The 20558-nt window shown below is 43.7% G+C and overlaps 1 protein-coding gene across 3 annotated transcripts in view; it reads left to right on the forward strand.

Moving 5' to 3' along the window:
* bcar1 (BCAR1 scaffold protein, Cas family member) overlaps window positions 1-20558 on the forward strand; it is a 62506-nt gene that overhangs the window by 24993 nt on the left and 16955 nt on the right. For 2 of the 3 annotated variants that reach the window (XM_011472837.4, XM_011472836.4), the window contains exon 2: window positions 15973-16671. In XM_011472837.4, the coding sequence (XP_011471139.1) occupies window positions 15973-16671 (699 nt within the window). Of the gene's footprint in view, window positions 1-7409; window positions 7554-15972; window positions 16672-20558 lie in introns of those variants that run through there. The other variant, XM_011472834.4, reaches the window with a different exon arrangement.

Consider the following 20558-nt stretch of genomic DNA (forward strand, 5'->3'; position numbering starts at 1 on the left):
AGCCCCCATTGTGGCTACATAGTTAGTAGTGTGAAGTGTCTTGCCCCTTGGACCCACACTTGATGAAGGTCATTGCACACCCTGGGAATCGAACCCTGATTTGCCACGTGCCAGCCCTGCGCTTAACCTTTGAGCTATCCATTTTTTAACCATACCCACAGAACCTTATCGGTAAAGGAACACTAAAGCTGGGGGGGGGGGGGGGTTACACTGTCAAATATATTGTTGACTTGACAAAGTTGAGTGGTGAAAAAGTGTTTGGTAATTGACCAAGAGGAAAGGAATTTGCTTTGGTAAAAACAACTTGTTGAGATACAGATGCAGTACATCATGTGAAAGGTGTCATACACAAAGACCTTTAAATAAGAGTGATATATTGACTCTGTTACAAGCTTAGGATATATTGGTATAAATTGGCAGGGTCTTTGGTTAGAGTTGTTTGACCTTACACCCAAAGCAAAGTTTAGAAAAGATTTAATGCAACATCTGAGGACACGTGACCAAACATGGTGAGGGGGCTGATCTGCAGTCATCAACCAGCATGACAGCTGAGTTCTAAAGTCTTCTAATGAGATTTTCCTGAGTGTTTTAGCTTAGCTTCAATTCAGCTGAACAAATTGAGGTACAGTCACATACAACTACCTGAAAAAGAAGAAGGAAGCGTTGCTGCCGTCAGAGTCCGGAGCTCAGCTGGTCTATGGACTAACCTTACAGCAGACGCTTGCACTGTGTCACATTGACACCTCAGTCTGCTTTAGGCTGCTGTGTTTGATCCTGTTTGCAGGGATATTCCTATCTGAGAACTGACTGAGAGAAAATGACTCACTTTGGGCTCCAACCAAATAAAGTTAATTTGATGGCCATTTTTTCGCGATTTTAACGCCACCATGTTGGAGCCGGAGGACGTCAGTGAGCAGCAATTCATCCAAGTTGATCTGAATCAATGTCTCTATGGCTACCGCTCTATGGCAACCCACTCTATCAGGAGTGAGCTTGATGGAAGTCCACACCCCTACCACTGACAACGGGCTAAGGAGAATCTGTCAATCAAAGGCTGTAAACATTTGATGGGACACCACCTACTTTTATCGAGGCATCTAAAAAGATTGCATGAAAAAAAGGAGGATTTTCAAGAACACGTTGATAAAAGGTATCAGATTCAGAACGGTTCTTTTGAACAATGGAATGACTGAGTAACAGCTGTTTATTTCTCTAGAGACATCTATGGGATTTTAGCTTCTTGGAGCCAGCAGGTACTTCCTGTTTGAACTGCCAGTCACTCAGTCCAGTTCTTTGGTACAGTCAATGGATATTCCAGAAGTTAGTTCAGTGGATTGTGGTCTGCTAAATGATCTGGGGGCACTACTCTCCAAAGCACAGATGCCAGTTATAACCCTTTTTGTCACAATAAGTTGCCCAAAGCAGCTCAGCATTGATGTAATGTACACTTTTAGCTGTACTAGACTAATTTTCACCATGTCCACAAGCCCTTCTTTCTATTTGTAAACCATTGAAAAGGGTGCATACTGCCTCCTGCTGCGATTTGAAGACCTTCTTGGATTTTTTCTATCGTCACTTTTTTTGCTGCACAAAATCAAAGACGTCATGTAGTAAACTTTTAGACCCTTTGTGACATTTCAAGTCATCTTTGAGTGTTACTCTGCCTAAAGTTCTTTCCTGCTGGAACACACAAGTGGTTTCTAAAAGAATGCTGGCATCACAGAATCTGTTTGTGACCCCTCCTTGAGAGGCAGCAGTCCTGCACTTTTTGGTGTTTTCATCCTTCACTTCAACCTCTCATGCTGAGAGTCAAACTGGGGGGTCATTGTATCCCATTTGTTGACTCTTTGGTGGGACTCAACCATGAAATCAATCCTTTAATCCCCCAGTTTTGGGGCAGCCACTCTTCCACTATGCCACTGACCCGACAGGATCAGTTTTTTGAGATTGAGCTGCAATCGTTGCATCAGTTTTGTAACGAGTATGAGTCATGAAGCTCTGCCACCAACAAACTGAATGCAGCTGTGGACAGGGTAAACATGGAGCCTGTCAGGCCCGTTCTTCACGGAGAGTCAACATCAATCAAACCACAGCGTCAAAGTGTTCCGTTCATGAACTGCTGGTAGAAATAATCACAAATCGTTTTCAAGCAGTTGGATCAAACATGAATTGTTTTGAGGCAGGGACCGGTGCCTATGAATGTTCTCAGGTGATTCTGTCAGGTTTGTCCTGTGGAAGCTCTGTTGGACTTTCAGGTCAATTAGACCAGCGGTCCCCAACCCACGGGCCGGTACCGGTCTGTGAGTCATTTGGTACCAGGCCGCACAGACAGAATAAAAAACAAACATGACTTCCGTTTTATTTTGGAATCTGAAAGATGTTTTATTTTGAAAAATTGCCCGATTTTCTGTTCCATCCATCTATGTCAATGGTGTTCTTCTTGGTCACAAGGTTAGCGCTAAATAAAACCCAGGAGCTAGCAAAATGAGTAAAAAACAAACGTCTGTGGAAAGTTTCCCAGGAGCCTTTGACTCCCCAAAAAATAAAGCTACATTTAATAGACAGTGCTTCATTTTTGCTCCATGAGTGTAGGAAGGGAGAGGAGGATGACACCTGTGCCATGTACCATGACATGCACGTCAAAATAAAAGCTCAGAGTTCGTCTTATCACGTCTCTGTTCCTCCTTCATCATAGCGTTGCTACAATAATCATCCGCCACATCATAAAGATCGTTCTGTGAAAACGGGGTCTGACGTCATAGCGGTCCGTGGCGTTAAAAAGGTTGGCGGCCACTGATTTAGACAACACTTAGACCATACAGCACAATTTCTGGAATCAGAAGCCAATGGGATTTCACAGTCATGTTTGTTCTAAACATGACTGTGAGTTTACTAATTTTAATGTTTGAAAACACATCTTAAAATATTTTAATGGCATCTAAACCCCTTTAATGAATATTAGTGCAACTTCAAACTGACAGTCATTCATTTAGCAGAGAACTTTGCTCCTCTTGAGGGTCTCTGTTCACTTTCAAGTGAACCCTGATGCGGTTCACTTCAGTGTGAATTCAGATGGGCTCTTTACAAACCAATGAGAAGAAGAGAACCAAACAGAGGAGGTGCTGTCAACTCTGTTAGACAGAGGAAAAAACAGCCAAAGTGGGAATCTGAAGAAGCAGGTATAATGAAATGTCTGCTGGGTAAACGTGGTGCAGTGAGGATCTGCAGGAACTTCAGATCAAATCTGGATCTCTCTTCCTATGAATCTAAAACAGATGAAGCCTCCTGAGGACAAATATGACAGTAAACAGCATCGGATTGATATTATGAGTTAGTCTTTTAGTCTGTTAGTCTGTTCCTTCTATCAAAAAACAAAGGAGTGTTTCTTGTTGCTTGATTATTTTGTGCTTGTTCCAACACTTCTTTAGTCTCATTGTTTGTGGAAAGAGCATCAGCCCTTTTCCGGTGTGTTCGTCCTCTTTTTTAATGTTGGGCGGTCATAGCGGGCCTCCTCTTTGTGAATGAACGTGCAGGGACCCCGAAGACTCAGCATGTTTCTAATCCTGACTCACACTGTGACTCAACGACGCCCTCTAATAGCAGGAATTCCCCTCCATCTCCTGCAGGACACACACCTCCTTCTTTAGTGTTTCCCCCTCAATGTGTCCACACACACACACACAACTGCACATCCGCAGACGGACTTTGAGGCTTTATGGAGACACAACTCAGATTCAGGAGATCTAGACCTTCCCCAAACAGCATGTCCCACCCTAGAGATGCTGTTTTCAGTTCTGCTGCTGGTTCATCTGTTAGTGGGACAGGAAACAGATTCCACAGCCAAAAACATGCCTTAGGGGTGTGCATGGGGGGTGTCTATGGGACCAACGAAAACATCGCAAGGGTTGCAGGGATAAAAACAATAAAGCCAATGTTGCGTCTTGCTGATTTTTTATATGAAGCTGACCTTCATCTCTGTCTGGGGGGGGGATTGAAAAACTGTCTTCTTCTGCTGCTTATGGTTGTAAAAGTGTCTGCATGTGTTTGTGACAACTGGATGGAGCAGCTTTCACACACACTGTCTGTAATCTCAGCTTTGGAGTTCTTGCAGCCGCATCTGCAGATGCAGGTCGGTGTTACTCTTGACATTGGTTACTGTTGAGAAATGCTGGTCGGCGCCGCGGTCACAGACCCTGGGTGTTGTTGTGACTTTAGAGCGTCTGATGGGGGATGATGTGAAAAATACCTGTAACAGAAGTTTAAAGTGTTGAAACAGTTTCTCGCCGTGTCCATGAAACCATCCAGACCACAAGGAAGCTCCATAAAAGAATACCACATTTGCTTCTATGGAGAGAAAATATAAAATAAGGATAAACTACACATGTCAAAATGGCGTAGACTTATATATCACTTTCTACCTACGAGGCCCAAGGCACTTTACAGTCACAGACCCATTCAGACACACATTCACACACACATTCACACACTGGTGGCTGCTCCGCTGACAAGCACTGACGCCAACCTCCCACCAGAGGCAAGGTGGGGTTCAGTGTCTGGCCCAAGGACACATCGACTCATGGGCGTGCAAAGTGGGAATTGAGCCTGCAATTGTACAATCATGGCTCGACCGCCCTACCCCTGCACCACGACCGCCCGCCGTCTTCCAAATTTTAGCCATAGAATAAGACTCTTTGGGTTATAGTTTGAATGAGAACAGAGATCATTCTGAAGGCAAAAAGTGACAGAACATGCTGCATGTGTGGAGTCTGCTGGAGACATGACTGCAGCCACTTTGCATTCAGAGCTGGTCTGTCTGCGGCACAAAGACAAGTGGACAAAGACGAGGCCTTATCCACTCCGTCATGACCGCTTCTCCTCCCATTTCCTATTTGAGAGAAATGTCTGTTTTCAGCTTCAATGTTGGGAATGGATCCACTTCCGACATTTCAGAAGTTTGGACTGAACTGTCTGAATCTCAGGGGGAGAGCTAGCCCCTGGGCCCTGGTTCGAGTCCTGGATGAGACCGTTATGTGTGGAGCTCTCCTCATTCATGTCTGGGTTTTCTCAGGGCACTCCGGTTTCCTCTACAGTCCAAAAACACATTTCTTAGGTCAACTGCTCAGTGGAGCTGTGACGGTGTGGGATTTTTGATCACCGTAGTGATGAACAATAAAAAAAGAAAATCACCCGCGGCGGGCGGCCGTGTCGCGCACTCAAGAACGCACGCAGCTTGTAATGGAAATGAATACAATGGAAATTAATGATTAAACGCAGTAAATTTGTCGAATTTCCTTGTGAGGCGGAAACTTCTGTTGTAGAATCAATGAGGATATGTGTGTGTTGCTGAAACCGCACAAGTGTGTGTGTGAGAAGAGGGAGTGAAGGAGAACAGTAATAAAAGGTTTCCCCCAGAAGCCCTTGAAGTCTGAACACAGGACTAGCAGAAAAGTAAATCATCAGCAAAGATAAATGTGTTTAATGTGTTTATTATAGTTCCAATAACTCACTATATGCAGAACTTAAAAAAAAAAACTTTCAAAAAGAAAGTGCGGTAGTGCGGTTATCGTCACACCCGTACTGCTCACTCCAAATTGTCCTTAGTTGTGAGTGTGTGTGGTTGTGTGGTCCTGCAATGGACTGGAAACCAGCCAGGGTGAAGCCCACCTTTGCCCAACAGTTGCTGGGATAGGCTCTAGCAACTCCATGACCCTGACAGGGATTAAGCAAGTCTGAATTGTGATTTTGCCCTGTTACTGTTGATTCCCACAATGCTTTGAGGCATGCGCAGCGGCAGCATTTCTACTCCATGTCTGAGTGTAGTGTGAACACATCGTGCTTTGCTCTCATTTTCAAGCATGAACATGCAAGTGGAGCATCCTGCAGATCCTGGACCAAGATTTGCTTGTTTGGTCTAGACCAGAGCTCAGAGGAGCGTTCACACTTGAAGCCAAATGAGGCTAAAATGAACTCTCTTTTTGTTATCCCACATGCTCCTCCTCCTCCTCCTCAGGTAGAGCTCGTGTGTGCCTATGATTGCCTATGGTCTCAGTACAGTGAACTCACAAACAACAACCCATGAGTCACAGTGACGGCTCAGCTGCAGCTTCCTTGGATTACTGAGAGTGGTCCGGGGGGGGGCTTTGTTTTCACAGCTCTGCTGAGGACACAGAGCATCACCGAAGAACTGCGGGTAACTTCTGCTTTGTTCAGGGATGGATTACAGGGTGAAGAAGACATCTTTGTGGATCATGGGTGTGCTTAGAGCTGACAGTATAGCAGCTCCGCACCACACACTCATCCACGCCCGTCAAAGAAGTGTGTGAGCAGGCTTAAGCTCAGGCCTCTGCTGCCTTTGTAAGTGTAGGTTAGGAAAGCTCATAAACACTGCCTGCTCTGTGGAGCATCTCATGAACGCCACATAATCATTTCTCTTTGTTTTGATCCTTCAAACCTTAAAACTTGTCCTGTAAATAGGAACCTTTTCTCGCACAGAAACCACCACTAGGGGCTTTAAAGCAGCTACACGAAGGGCAAACAGAGCAGGAGCAGCAGGCTGAAGGCAGGATAGCTAATCCAGTTTTTATTGGACTGAAAACCAGCTTTGTGTGCTTCTGATGGTTTGATTCTCCCTGCTGTGCAGAAGGGCGAGGTGCTTTGAACCAGTCATCCACTGTATTTTTTCATCCCTCAGGCAGCTATTTGTGAGTTTTTACCAAAGCAGGTTGAGCAACACCAGGCCCCTCCCACAGCAGTCTGCCCTATGCTCCAGGCTACATAATCCCTGCTGTTGTTACTCCTGTTAGTCACGGCCTACAGCAGGAATTTTTCTGCAGGAATCATCCCTTGCCAAAACATAACTAAATAGCTGGCGCTGCAAATAAAACCCTGATTTTGAAGTGTTTGGTGCGGCGTAGCGTTGCAACACACCTGCTTCAGGTCCAACACATGTAGGTTCACCTGGAAAATGTATGGGCTTTCCTAACAATTCCATGAGACATGAATATTTAGCAGCTGATAAACATAAAGAAGAAAAGAACGAACATGAAGACTTCAAGTAAGCTAATCCTTCAGGGAAAACCCAGATGCTTTTTTTCTTTTACAAACATTTTCCCTCACTTTCTTCATAAACTACATGATGCTTTTTCTACTGAAGTCTTTTCGTTCTCAGTTTGTGACAGTCTGAGTTGAAAACGCTGTACAGAGTTTTTCATTTAACATGAAATGGTGTTGGTGCAAAAATGCTGAACTGATTTCTGTTCAGGCGAAGAGAATGACCATTGCAGCTCCAGGTAAATGCCGTGGGTAGAGGTTTCTGTCTGCATATTAAATGTGCGCACGATACTGTTTCTTAAGAACTGACATGTCAAGACAGGCAGGAGCAGTGGGGGAAGAAACGATGAAGCCAGATACAGAGGGCTTTTGCTTCTGAACAACCTAGAAGCCGCAACAAACGTCGGGCATAATTTGGTTCGTCAGTATTCTCTGCGCTGAAACAACTGATCATGTTAGCTGCAGGGGTCTGCTAACATTTCTTTGGCATGCAGTGCGATCAGGTAAGAAGTTCTGCTGGAACTCGAGGGTTTTTCCACCCAACAGAGTTCCAGCGACGTCTTTTCCAGTGCTTCTGCATTCCATCGCCAAGCGGTTCTTTAGTTTGATCAGTGGGCTGCTCTACATCTCTGTGAAAGCAACGTTATGTGAAGGTTATGGTCGTGTTTCCAGTAATCACGCCAACATAAGGGAGACATAATGTGTACGTTTTAAGGTTGAAACAAGAAACCAATCAGGCTTTATCAGGGTCTTCAGAAACTGTAGTCTTCACAAAAATTAGGATTGTCTTAAACATTTAGGAAATGAGAACACTCTGTTAGTTTACACTTTGTGGATGTGTTTTTCAGTCCTGTGGTCTACTGGTCTAAAGCCACTAAAAACATTGTTTTGCACATTTGCTTTCATCTCCAATGAAAAATAAATAGAGTTGGCAAAAAAAATGTACCTCTTAAAGTAAATTTAAACAAGAAGGTAAAAAAAGTGCCTGTTCATTTCTGCTGTGACGTAAATTGGAGCAGATCGGACACTGATTTGTCAAAGGTAGATATGATATTTATACCTTTATTGATTTATTGACACTATTTGTGACATTTGAAGAAGGATGTTGCTTTCTTTCTATAGTTCTGGGATTTTCCCAAACAGAAAATCTGGTCCTGGCCAGCAGAGGTTTGACAGGAAGATACGATGGGATGCGGCCAGTTTGGCGTTCCATTTTCTTCGCTGCTGTCATTCCAAACTCATGTTCACTTTCCATTAAAGCGTTCGTTCCCTGTGAGGGATTCAGTGGTGGACTGGCTCAACATACAGTGGCTACGGAAAGTATTCAGTGGTCACAGTGTTACATTTTTCACTCTTTGCATCATTGTAGCCTTTTGCCAAAATTAGGAAAGTTCATTTCAATTCTCAGTCATGTGCGCTGACTTACGGAGCCCGTGAAGGGACATCCAAGTGAAAGCAAAGAGTACTGGTTTCTCAGGCGCATGAAAAAGTATCTGTTGCTCAGAAGAAAGTAAGTGGTCATTTGTGCACAGGACCACTTTTCAGAGTTAGTTGTCATGTCCCCTCGCTATATTGCGCTTCACTTTTCGTTTCGTTTTCACATTTTTTTCAGTGCAGTTTTTCCTTCTTTGTCTTTATGCAGGGCATTGACTGCATTCTGATTGGCTGTTGTCCATATCAATCAATCTCCTCTGTACCGTCTCTCTATACATGCAGTTTGACTGTGAGGATAAATCTATGATTGTAATCAGATCTTTGTTTTCATTTTATAGTCCTTAACTTATTTTTCTGGGAAGGTTTGAACTTTAAGAGTTTAAACAAGAATGAAAATGTTCATGTCTGAGAACAGTGTAGAAAGTGTGCTGTGAGGACTTTTCCGCCTTTAGACCATTGACTATAATAGAGAACTGGACTGAGGGAGTGTGACATCACCCATAAAAAAATGCCTTGCTTCTGGTTCCAACGAAATTAAGTCAATTCAGTCGCCATTGTCCACGACGGTTGTCATCCAGCGGCGCCCCCTGCATCCTCAGTTGTTGTCCTGCAATGAGGCTCACTCTTGGTTCCGCCCAACCTGCCAGGACTTTATTACAGCAGACGCTGTGTCGCATTCTCTCCGGGGGACGGGTCATTCCCCTCTTCATCCTCTCCCGGTTCAGACTGCGCGCACTCCTCTCCTGGTGCAGTATGGATCCGGGAGGCGGGTAACCCTGTCCTGGTCTCCTCTCTATCCTCCTTTCTCGTCCTGGTCTCTCATTAAAACCGATTGATGCCAGGTGCCCACCTGTTGTCTGTTCTGCAGTGACATCCGTGAGGAGTTCAAGGACCTCAGAATTTCCACGAACGACGTCACAGTTCAGAACAAGGAGCCCAGAATTTACACAATAAAGACACACCCTGTCATCATTACATGAGTTATTGAGTTTTATGTTACCTTGCAGCTTTTCTTGTCTGGCGTCACCTTTGTGTTATCGCCTAAAGCCAGTTCTAAAGTCATGGGGTTTGTTTCAGCTTTGGAGATTCACTTGCTTTGATCAACTAGTGTACTGCACACGAGTTTTTTTGGTCCATGACCTACTTTCTGGTGCTCACCAGAATTTCTCCAGTTCTATCTTTTTTCTTCTATATTACTTTAGGGGCTCCAAACTGAGTGAACTATCTTGATAGAAAAAATCAGAGAGGTAGAAATTCCTGCCTATTAACAAGAAAGAAAAACTGAAAAGTCACATGGTCTAAGTATTGAGTAGAAGCTTCCGTTTTAGCTGCTACAGCCATGAGTCTTCTTGGAAATTATGCAACAAGTTTATCACACCTGGATTTGGGGATCCTCTGCCTTTCTTTCTTGCATATTACATGGTGAATGTTGGTGTTCAGCCATTTTTAGGTCTCTCCATACATGTTCAATTGGGTATAGATCAGGGATCTGGCTGGACCAGTCTAGAACAGTCACAGATTTGTTCTGAAGTCACTCCTTTGTTATCTTAGTGGAGCGCTGTGGGTCATTGTTTTATTGGACGGTGAACCTTCTGTCTGAGGTCCTGATCACTCTGGAAGAGGTTTTCTCTCAAGATACCTCTGTACATGTCCCTGATGCTGAAAAAATAACCTAAAGCATGATACTGCCACCATCATGTTTCACTGTTTACTACCTTGCTTTAAGGCCCAAAGCGCTTTACAGTCTCATTCTCCCATTTATACTCACTGATGATGATCTCTATAGAAATGCTGGTGAATTAAATGCAATGTTCAATCTTCTTTTTCTTTAAAAAGAGGTATTCATAGGACAAAAAAAAACCCCAAAAGACTTTATGCTTTTTCAAAGAGAATTTGATTTCAATGTATGAAATGTATCAACCACCAACTCATCCAACTGGGTTTGTCCAGTTTGACTGTGTCAGAGAAAGCAGTTCATATAAGCTTTTAGGTTTCTTTTCTTTTCTTTCAGAATTTAATGATGAGATCACTGCCATTCAAATCCTCCTTGAATTTCAGAACATTTCAGTCTCCTCCTGGTTGGCCCGCTGCTGCCAAACTCCGGCGCCAACCTTTACCCAGATGTTATGAACTGAGGCTTCTGTCCAGCTATTCTGCCATAAAGCCCTGACCATGTGACTGATATAGATCTGCAAGGATGGATGTTGACTTAGTAAAACCTTCTCTGAACTTCCTCCTGCACCTGCGGATCTCAGCCACAGTGATCTTTGGGTTCTTCTTCTCACCAAGGCTCTTCTCCTACGATTGCTCAGTTAGGCTAGACAGCCCGGTCTTGGAAGAGTTCTTGTCATCCCATCCTTCTTTCATTGAATGATTCTGGAGGTTACTGTGCTCTTAGCACCCTTGAGAACTGCAGAAAAAATATTTTTTGACCTTGGAAAGATATGTGCTTTGCCACAATTCAGTCTCCAAGCTCCTCAGGCAGTTCCCTTTACCTCCTGATTCTCACTGATCTTAGATGCACTGTTAGCTGCTAGGACTTCTATGGACAGGTGTGCCAACTTCATTAAACACAGCTGGACTCCAGGGAAGAAGTAGAATCATCTCAAGGAGGATCATAAAAAGTGGAGATTGTGTGATTTCATCATGTGAGTCCCAGCAAAGGGTCTGAATACTTACGACCATGTCATTTTTCGTTTTTTCTTCCCCTCTTGTTTTCTGTCAAGATGGTTTACTCAGTGTACATTATTGAGAGATCAAATGAACTTTTCTGATTTTTGCAAATGGCTGTAATAATACAAGGACTGGAAGTTTTAACTGGGTCTGAATGCCTTCTATACCCAATGTAAGGGTTCTGTAAACCAATCATCATTGATAGCTCAGATAAAAAAGATTGTGTTAAACTCTTTGTTTTGAAACTTTTTCAACATATTAACATGGCAACACTTTTTTTAACAGGGAAAAAATAAGAGAATGAGAAAAGGGTTTGGGGGGGGGTGAGGTGCTTCTGTCAATTTTTTCTTGATTGTTAGATGTTTTTTACATTCTGAAAATGTTGAAAAGCTGCCAATTTTCAAAACTTTAGTAAGGTTTTCTTTGTTTCACATTGTTCTGAACACATAAAGCGCTCCTGTGGCCAAAGCTAGTGTTTGTCCTCCAGAGGTCAAGCAGAGGGCAACAGACAAAAGCCATTAGGACACTGTCACACATGTGCACTCACACGTGCACACACACACACACATGAGTGACCTGTCCAGGATGGGCCCGCTCCACCAGCTGCTCACATTACTCCCCCTCGCTGAGCATCCCAGGCTCCTTCATCTGTACAACAGGGGAAAATAGAATCCTTTGGGAGCAAATATTGACATGGAAGCTCTTCATCAGAACCAGCCATCATTACAGATAAATCAGATTTCCAAATATGCAGTAAGAAGATGCATTCTCAGGATTTAATGCATCAAACCCTTTCCTAGAGTTGCCTTATTTGATTGATTTGGTTTATTTGTAGTCATTTTTACCAGAAAAAGCAAAGGAAAAAAGAAAATGAAGATAAAAATGCATAAATATATCAAAATAACTGAGGACATTGATTCAAAATTGTTTAAAGAATACATTAAAATAAAGGATGCCATGTTTCTGACATTATAATTCCTCCTAATCATAGACATATTTGCATTTATGCATACATGTTTTTGTACTGTATACTATTATATTTAATAGCTGGAATCCATAATGATGGTTAAATAAATGTTTATGAATTTTTTTATGTGTGAGAGGGAGTAGGAAGAAGCAAACCTGAAAAATCCACCTGACTGTTGTGTTTAGATCAGCACTTCTTAAGGCTAGACTTCAATCTGCAAGGTGGGGGGGTCAGTGTGTGCAGCTGCTGCTGTTTGCCCATGGAGACAGCCATGGACTGCTGTCGCTCATCTTCATGAAGCTGGGGATTGTGGGTGTTTGTCTGGAAGCCGGTTTGCGGCTTCCTGGGCCGCTGATGGACTCTGAGCAGCAGACAGACACATTTAACCCTTGTGCTATCTTAGATGACCCACACCCTTCCATTGACGTGTTCTCTCTACCATGACAAAGATGGATAAAGGTGGAAAGATTTCATGTAATCCATGGACACCAGTGAAGATCACAAATCATTGAAGAAAAAAGGTTCAGAGCACTGTCTAGTGGGTCTAGATCAGTGTTTTTCAACCTTTTCTGAGCCACGGCACACTTTAACCTTAAAAAAAATCCCGCGGCACACCAGGATCCAAATATTTAAAAAAAAAACAAAAAAAAACGGAGAAACTCATAGTCTGTATTGATCTACAGCCCCTCCCTCCACAATCTCACATGCATTTTTTAGATAATTGTTGCAGAAAAAGCTGGAAACTGCAGCTGTTTTTTTCTAAAAGATGCAATAAAAGTTAAGTTAGACGATTTAAAAACAGTTTGATTTGTGTTCGTTGATTTCAAGACGTTTAACAACAGATCTCCTTGAGCGCTGTCACTCTCACAACCCAATGCATCATGGGAGATGTAGTGCATTAAACGGCCGGCGGAGATCGGATTTCGGAGCTTCATTGTTTTGTTCACTTGTTCCACGGTCTGATACCGGATTCTGTGGAAAGCTACACCGCTAAAGACGAGCTTTAGCTGGTATTTTTGTTAGAACTGAGAGACTTTACGAGCTAAATCGGGACAAGGAAGTGAAGACTTTAAGCACTTCTGAGCTTCCTTGTTTTGTTCACTTGTTCCACGGTCTGACATCGGATTCTGTGGGAAGCTACACCGATAAAGACGAGCTTTAGCTGGTATTTTTGTAAGAACTGAGCGACTTTACGAGCTAAATCGGGACAAGGAAGTGAAGACTTTAAGCACTTCTGATTGGTCAGACTGATGACATGTGATTAAGCTCCCCAAGAATGATTGGTGGAGACAGTTAAAGGGGCGGGACTTTTCCAAAATACAGCCGGAGCTGCAGCTGAATCGCGGTACGTCATTCTTATCAAAATGTCTTTAATAAAATAAAATAAACGCAAAGAAAAAGTATTTTACGATCTTTTATATTCCTAACTCCTCAGTGTTTTATCAGGGCCTGTTTGGATGAACACAGAGCTGAAATCCTGGAGATGGGAAATGTTTAATTTTTCAGTTAATGAGGGCAATTTCCCATGGCACACTTGACCATCTCCCACGGCACACTAGTGTGCCGCGGCACACTGGTTAAAAAACACTGGTCTAGATGACCCAACTCCCAATGTTAAAGTGCCTAGGATAGCATAAGGGTTAAAGATGCTGATGGGGTCAATAATCATTGATCATCTCAGAATGTTAAGAAGTGACCAGAACAAAACCATGCTGTGAGCACATGAGAACATGGAAAGGTCAGAGTTATTTCCTGCAGGTTCAGATTCTCAACAGATCTTCTAATGCTCCAATGTTTTGATTTTTTATGTAAACCTTACCTATAACATTAACTGCAATGAAAGCTACAGACACAACTTTAAATGTGAAGGGAAGTCCTCTTTATGCAGGGTACCTTTCCAAACAATTCTAGCAAAGCAGGCCTCCTTTGGTAGAAGCTTAGAACATTTCTAAACTTGGTCTTAAAGGAGGGTCCAGCATGATTCAACAAAAGTGGAATTCAGATGTGGGCACACACACAGAGGGCAAATCCTTCCAGGTGATTCCAGGACCGAAGCGTCATGCCGCGTGAGCTCAGCCAGTGAATCATCCTCACTGCACTTCCTGTTTTTTGAAGTGAAGAGGAGGACTTTGGCACAAGCTCGCTCAGACGCTGTTTGTAGAAAGCTAGCCCTCTGGTTTAGTCTGTCTAATTTGAAAAACATTCCTTCTCAAGAACTCTGCAACCACCTTGTTAGTTTGAGGGTCAGAGTCCCGCTGTGGCTGTTTGTCTTTTCTCCCATTCACCACTAAAGTCCTGAACAGGCATTAGGAGCTTTCAGCCACACATTTGGAGGCCTGCTCCTTGGCCTCCTTTGCGGCGCAGCGTTTTATGCAACGGGTGTCTGTGAGAGGAGCTGGCTGGCGGCCAGTACAGCCTGTACCAGTCGCTGATAAGTGGGGTGGGACTCTGACACAGAGAGGGAGGGCCGAGGTCAGACGTGAACTGCAAATATTAGCTCCCTTTCAAAGAAGCTGGAGGTGTCTCTGTTTGCTCTCCTGTGTGGACATGAATCCACTGTAAAGAAGAGGAAGCCTCAGTATGGTTCAGCGTGTGCTCAGTCTTCCATCATGTGTGGAAATCAAAGTTCTAAGATGTGGAGAAATCCAGCTGAGGCTTCTGATAAAACATGAATAGGTGCTAGTGGAATTATTAACCTGCTCGGCCTGATCAAACACTTGCAGCAGATCCGTGTCCTTGTACTCTGTCCTCTCATTGGCTGCTTGCTTATCCACTCGGGATGAGGCTGATTTGAAAAATGATTCATAATGTGGTGAAGTGACACGCCGCCTATGGCAGCTGTGTGCGTCTGTGACACTCTGTGAAGCCAGTATGTGCTGAGGCCCTTCAGAGTAAGTTTGGAGTCTTCATCAGTCATAGTGGACCAAAGGATGTCAGACAGTCTTTAATTCCAACACTGTGTTTTTATAAAAGTGTTTCACTACTGCTTCTATGCAATGCAATAATTATGTTAGAACACAGCAACAGTTAACGATCAAAGGCCACACAGCCGATAAAGAAATCAAAATAAATCAAAAATGAAGAAAAAGATCAGATCTGTCCTTCCGTGAGGGATGGTGACCATGAAGGAAATAAACGTGAATTTATACAGAATAATAGAACATGAAGTAAACTGCTTCAAACTTTAGCATGTTGTAGAAAAACCAGCAGAGACAAATGGATCTGTCAGGTTACAACTGAAACCGTGGATTTAAATATTGAGGGGAATTAACTGAACTGATGGAGCTGCACACAATTAAGTTTAAACCTGGAGGAAAACAAATGACAAATGAGCTCAAAGCATGACTGAAGACAGGACAACTGGACCAAAAAAGGCACCAGTCTTCTCACAGTGTTTCTCCTTTTCCACTCAAATATATAAAAATCTGATGAGTCTTTGGGGGGGCTTCCTGAGTCTGTTGTTGGAGCAGTTCAGAGCCTACGATGCGTAGTGATCCGTCTTTAAACCCGTGTGGTTTTAAATCGCATTCATTCTTCCTGACACTAAAGACACTAAACCCCATTGGCTGTGTAGAGTCGCCGGTACATGCTGTGTGTGTCCATGAAAAGATGGCTTTGTGTGAATGCATGAGTGTGTGTGTCACTGTGGTGTAAAGCATGTTAGTTGTTGCTATCCATTTTTTGTTGTTAATCATAATGGGTTTCTTTTTACCAACTGCAGTCCTTTGACCAGCCTTTTGAAGTGAACTTTGGTTAGATCATTCAAAGCCATTGTTTGATGGTAAGCTGTGGGCAGGTGACTTGTTGGTTAAGCACTAAAGAAGAGTCTGTTTGTCTTTCTCTCACAGAACGTTTTGGCCAAGGCCTTGTACGACAATGTGGCCGAGTCTCCGGACGAGCTGTCCTTCCGCAAAGGCGACATCATGACAGTGCTGGAGCGAGACACTCAGGGGCTGGATGGTTGGTGGCTCTGCTCTCTCCATGGACGCCAAGGCATCGTCCCTGGAAATCGCCTCAAGATCCTTGTTGGCATGTATGACAATAAGCAGCAGCAGGCCTCTCCTTCCACTCCAGATCCCACCTCTCAGGTACTGCGACCTTTTCCCACTAAGAGCGCCTATCCCAAACCATCTCTTAAACCACCTGCGGCATCTGTGGGGTTTGCAACCAAGTCCATTCCAACGGTCCAGTACACATCCATGCACCCAGCCTACTCCACTCCCAGTCCTGCACAGTCCAGCCCTGACTCTGTTTACATGATGCCTCCCTCTCATGGTCCAAAGCCAAGCTCCCAAGGTGTGTATCAGGTTCCTTCTGGTCCAAGCGGACCCTCTCCCCAGGCCCAACCAGGACCCCCCAGTAAGACAACGCCTGTAGGCCACAGGCAGTTTCAGGCGCCTGGACAGGATATCTACCAGGTTCCCCCATCTGTTGGCCCAGGGCCAGGCCAAGGAACTGCTCCACCTGCAGGTGGACAGGATGTGTACCAAGTACCCCCCTCCTTGGAGAAAAGAAACTGGGACGGCAGCAACAAACCCATTGGCAAGGTAAGAAAAAGTAGAGAAGGAAGGAAATCAGGAAATGAGGTGGAAAGTTTGAGCTGAAGTTTTATTTCCATGAAAGAGCTCAAAGGAAAACAGAGAGGTGGCACTTTAGAGCCAAACGTTTGATAACGCTGTTCCCAACTCGGCTTCTGGGTGTTTTTCAGGCAGGCATGCACACTTCCGGACATTGTTGGTTTGTGTGTTTCTTTCTGCAGAGCAAAAACTGGTAGTTCTTGTTAAACAAAAAAAATGTCTCTTATTAGGTACAGGTCATTACAATGGGCCTGCATTATCTCAACTGGATTGTACAGGCAGTCCATGACTGGGAGTAAAAGTCACATAGAAAGAACTGTGTTGTATGCCCCAGAATACAAAACTGACCTGCGTTTTCCATTCTGCGGGAGAAAACCAGCGTGAGCTGCCGTCTTGGACAGCTGTTTATCCCTTCATGACAGCGTGCACGTCATCACGTAAAACTGAAAACTGTCACAAGACATTGTCTTGTGTGTCAAAAAGACAAAAAAGCTCCACGTGACTGAAATGTTGAAGCAGATCGGACAGACTTTCAGTCAGAAAGCTTCATATTTGCCAGTGCTATAAACATGTCCACAGGCTCCAACAGTCAACATCCCTCTTTGGTTTTAATCCCATCACATAAAGATGCAGAGCTAGCTGCAGGTTTTTCTGAGATTCTGCAGGTCGAGGACCATTGGTCGTTCCACACGGTTTCTGGAAGTTCAGGGGGAAGGGGACAAACACTGGTGTCATTATGTGCGTGGAGGTGAGGTTAAGTCTGCAAGCGTGCGGGGGGGGGGGGGGGGGGGGGTAAACCGCAGCCTGCTGGAGAATCCTAGGATTGTTAATAATTCAGTTGCAATGTCAGGGTTGGATGGATGTGTGCATGTCACCATGCCAGCTGGAGATGGGTTGTGTGTCCATGGTTGCTCATGTGTGTTAAAATGTGTGTGTGTTCGTGTGTTTGTGGTGAATAAAATATTTTGTTGTGGGTCTTTGCAGTTTGTTAAGCTTGTGCTATCCTATGACCCCACCCTTACATTAATGTGTTATTCCTACCATGACAAAGGTGGATAAAGGTGGAAAGATTTCATGTAATCCATGGACACCAGTAACGATCACAAATCATTGAAGAAAAAAGGTTCAGAGCACTGTCTAGTGGGTCTAGATGACCCAACTCCCAATGTTAAAGTGCCTAGGATAGCACAAGTTTGGCAAACCAAACCACGAGGAATCATCTTGGTGAGTCTTCCTGTTTTCCAAAAGCTAATAGAAAAAAACAGAATGAAAAGAAGCAGCTTAGCTGCAGGTGTGTGTGTTGTGTCCTGCACCTCTCTAAAGAAAGCTGCAGGCTCATTTCTTTTTGCACAGAAGCTTGCGGTTCAGATCGTATTTTGTTTTTCAGAAAAGATGCACACTCAGCATGCTGAGTACCAGCTACAATCCCTATTTTTGATAGCAAACTGGAACGGACTGGAGAAATGTGTCGTCAGGCACCCAACTGTAAACTAAGCTCCTCTGCAGTATCTGCAGCCACTCTGTCTTCACTAGTCGTCTTTTCATTTAGACGGCTCCATACCTGCAGGGAATGATCTGCCAAAGACTCTCTGCTGCCAGTCTCTGCTTTTCTTCTGTCAGATAATGATCATGTTGGTTTCTGCTAACTCCCACGCTCAAAACATCAATTACAACAGTGCAACTGTTGTGTGTCAGCTTGCGAAAATGCACAAACACGTTTAAAACATTTCAGAAAGGATTTGATCATGTAAACAAGTTGCAGTAATGGACTAATGGTAACCCGAAAACTGCCTCAGATTTACCATTCAGCAGCTCCTGAAGACATTCTGTGTCAGACATTTGATATACTTTTTTAACTTTGTTGAGTTCCTTTCAAAAAAGTTTTAGCCTTGTTCTCTTTTCCTATCAGATTTCAGTCATGATCCAGCATAAAGCAGTACATCATGTGTATGACTCCATCTAAATGTGGACAGATCTTAGCAGAGCTGCAGTTCCTTTCATTCCCACTGTAGATGCAATTACAGGACCAAAAGTGTGGGCAAGGCCAAGATAATAGAGCACTCTGAGTTTTAACCCCACCATACCCTGCGCACTGTGCAAGAAGCCCGTTAGTGCTGTCTACGTGATACGTGCGCACTCCTTTCACGCAGACTGACTGTCAGAAATGAGGACATGACTCAATCAGAGTGTCGATTGTGTGGACGTCCTACCGACACTTAAGTATCGCCTGCTCACCCTGTGCACGCAGCATTCGTGCACGGTCAGTAAGGACGGTCACACCTTACCTAATGACCAGAGTGCGGCCAAAAGAAGCCGTACGACAGCATCACTTGTATGTCATAGGTGTGTGTTCTTTACATTATCCTTCAAAAAACTTCACAATACACTTAGAACATTTTTTACGCTCCATTGAGGTTCCTTGAGGTGGCCGTACAAGCCTCAAAGGAACTTCAAGACACACCTGCACTCCCCTTATGATGCGACCACTCCTCTCTACGACCCACCACGGACCCGGACAGCCAAAAACCTGCAGCACACGGTCAGCCCCTGTGTGGCGGAGCCGGTTAGGTTGATATTTCAGACGAATCGTGCATTTTGTGGTACTAGCACAAAATTTGGCATGGATATACCTTAGGATCCCCTCTCTCTTTCTGAAAATGTTAGCCATGAAAAAAAATTGTAAGTACAATGGCCATAAACTCACAAAATTATTTATGTCTTTTTGCCCCAGTCTCAACAATATGGGCTGTTCATGCACAAAATGCTGTCTTTAGACTTCAGGGGAACCTACAGAATACTATTTTATGTATTTCAGTCAGACAACTCATGCAGTAGAGAATGCTTTATTTTCCATTTTCGTTTAGTTTGGCATCAGGCTCCGTTCAGATACAATAAAACAAGATCTTCCATAGAACTACCCCTAACGGAGCTCACAGGTGTAAGCCGGGGAGGACGGAGGGGCAACAAACGCAGCGCTCGCGGAAATGGATGACAGAGGGTGTAGAGCGCATACCTGGTTCTTAAGTAAGTCACGGAACAGGTGAGTTAATTGGCGGGAGGAGTAAACAGGTAAACGCACTGCTGAGCTGCCTGCCTGAAAGTCTCCCAAGGTCGTTCATATTATAGATATTTTAAATTCTTGAATTTTCTCATGGCTAACATGCTGAAAGAGGGGATCCTATCGTACATCCATGCCAAATTTGGTGCTTGTACCACAGAGTGCAGGATTATTTTAACAACGGGTGCATAAACAAGTAAACAAGTTTGTTTCCCAGGGAGGGAAATGAGCTTCATCCAGTCTGGGTCTCCCTGTGCCAGTCCCCAGCCCGGATGAAAGACAGGGTTTCGTCAGGAAGAGCATCTGGTGTTAAACTGTCTGTCACGCCTAATGTCTGACTCAGTGAAAGCTGATTTGCTGTGGCGACCTCTAAAGGTATATGCCAAAAGGCGAACAACAACTAGTATGTGTATGTGACTAAGACCTAAGTTAGTGTTAAACCAGTCTCACTTCAAGCATCGAAAAGCAGCAGAGCTGTTGTGTAGCTGACCAATAGTGATGGGTTTTCACCATAAATCTACTTAAGCAAAAGTCTAAAGTTTGGTTCCAAAAAAACTTTTAAAAATCGTACTTGAGTGAATGTAACTGAGTAAATGTGGAGCGTTTAGTTTGGGTCCTTCAACTATGGAAGCGATTCTGGAGCATAATTAAAAATAAAAGTCAATACCAGAAATGCTTTTTCATTTTCAAAATAAAGCTGAATTTGTTGACTCAAAATAAAAATGAAAAATCAATCCTTCAAGAGGCTTTTTCATTTCTACTTAAAACCGCTTATTCTGTGTCATAATTAAAATGAAAA

The sequence above is a fragment of the Oryzias latipes genome, chromosome 6 (assembly GCF_053564925.1).
Source record: "Oryzias latipes strain Hd-rR chromosome 6, Olatipes_Hd-rR_3.1".
NCBI lineage: Eukaryota > Metazoa > Chordata > Actinopteri > Beloniformes > Adrianichthyidae > Oryzias > Oryzias latipes.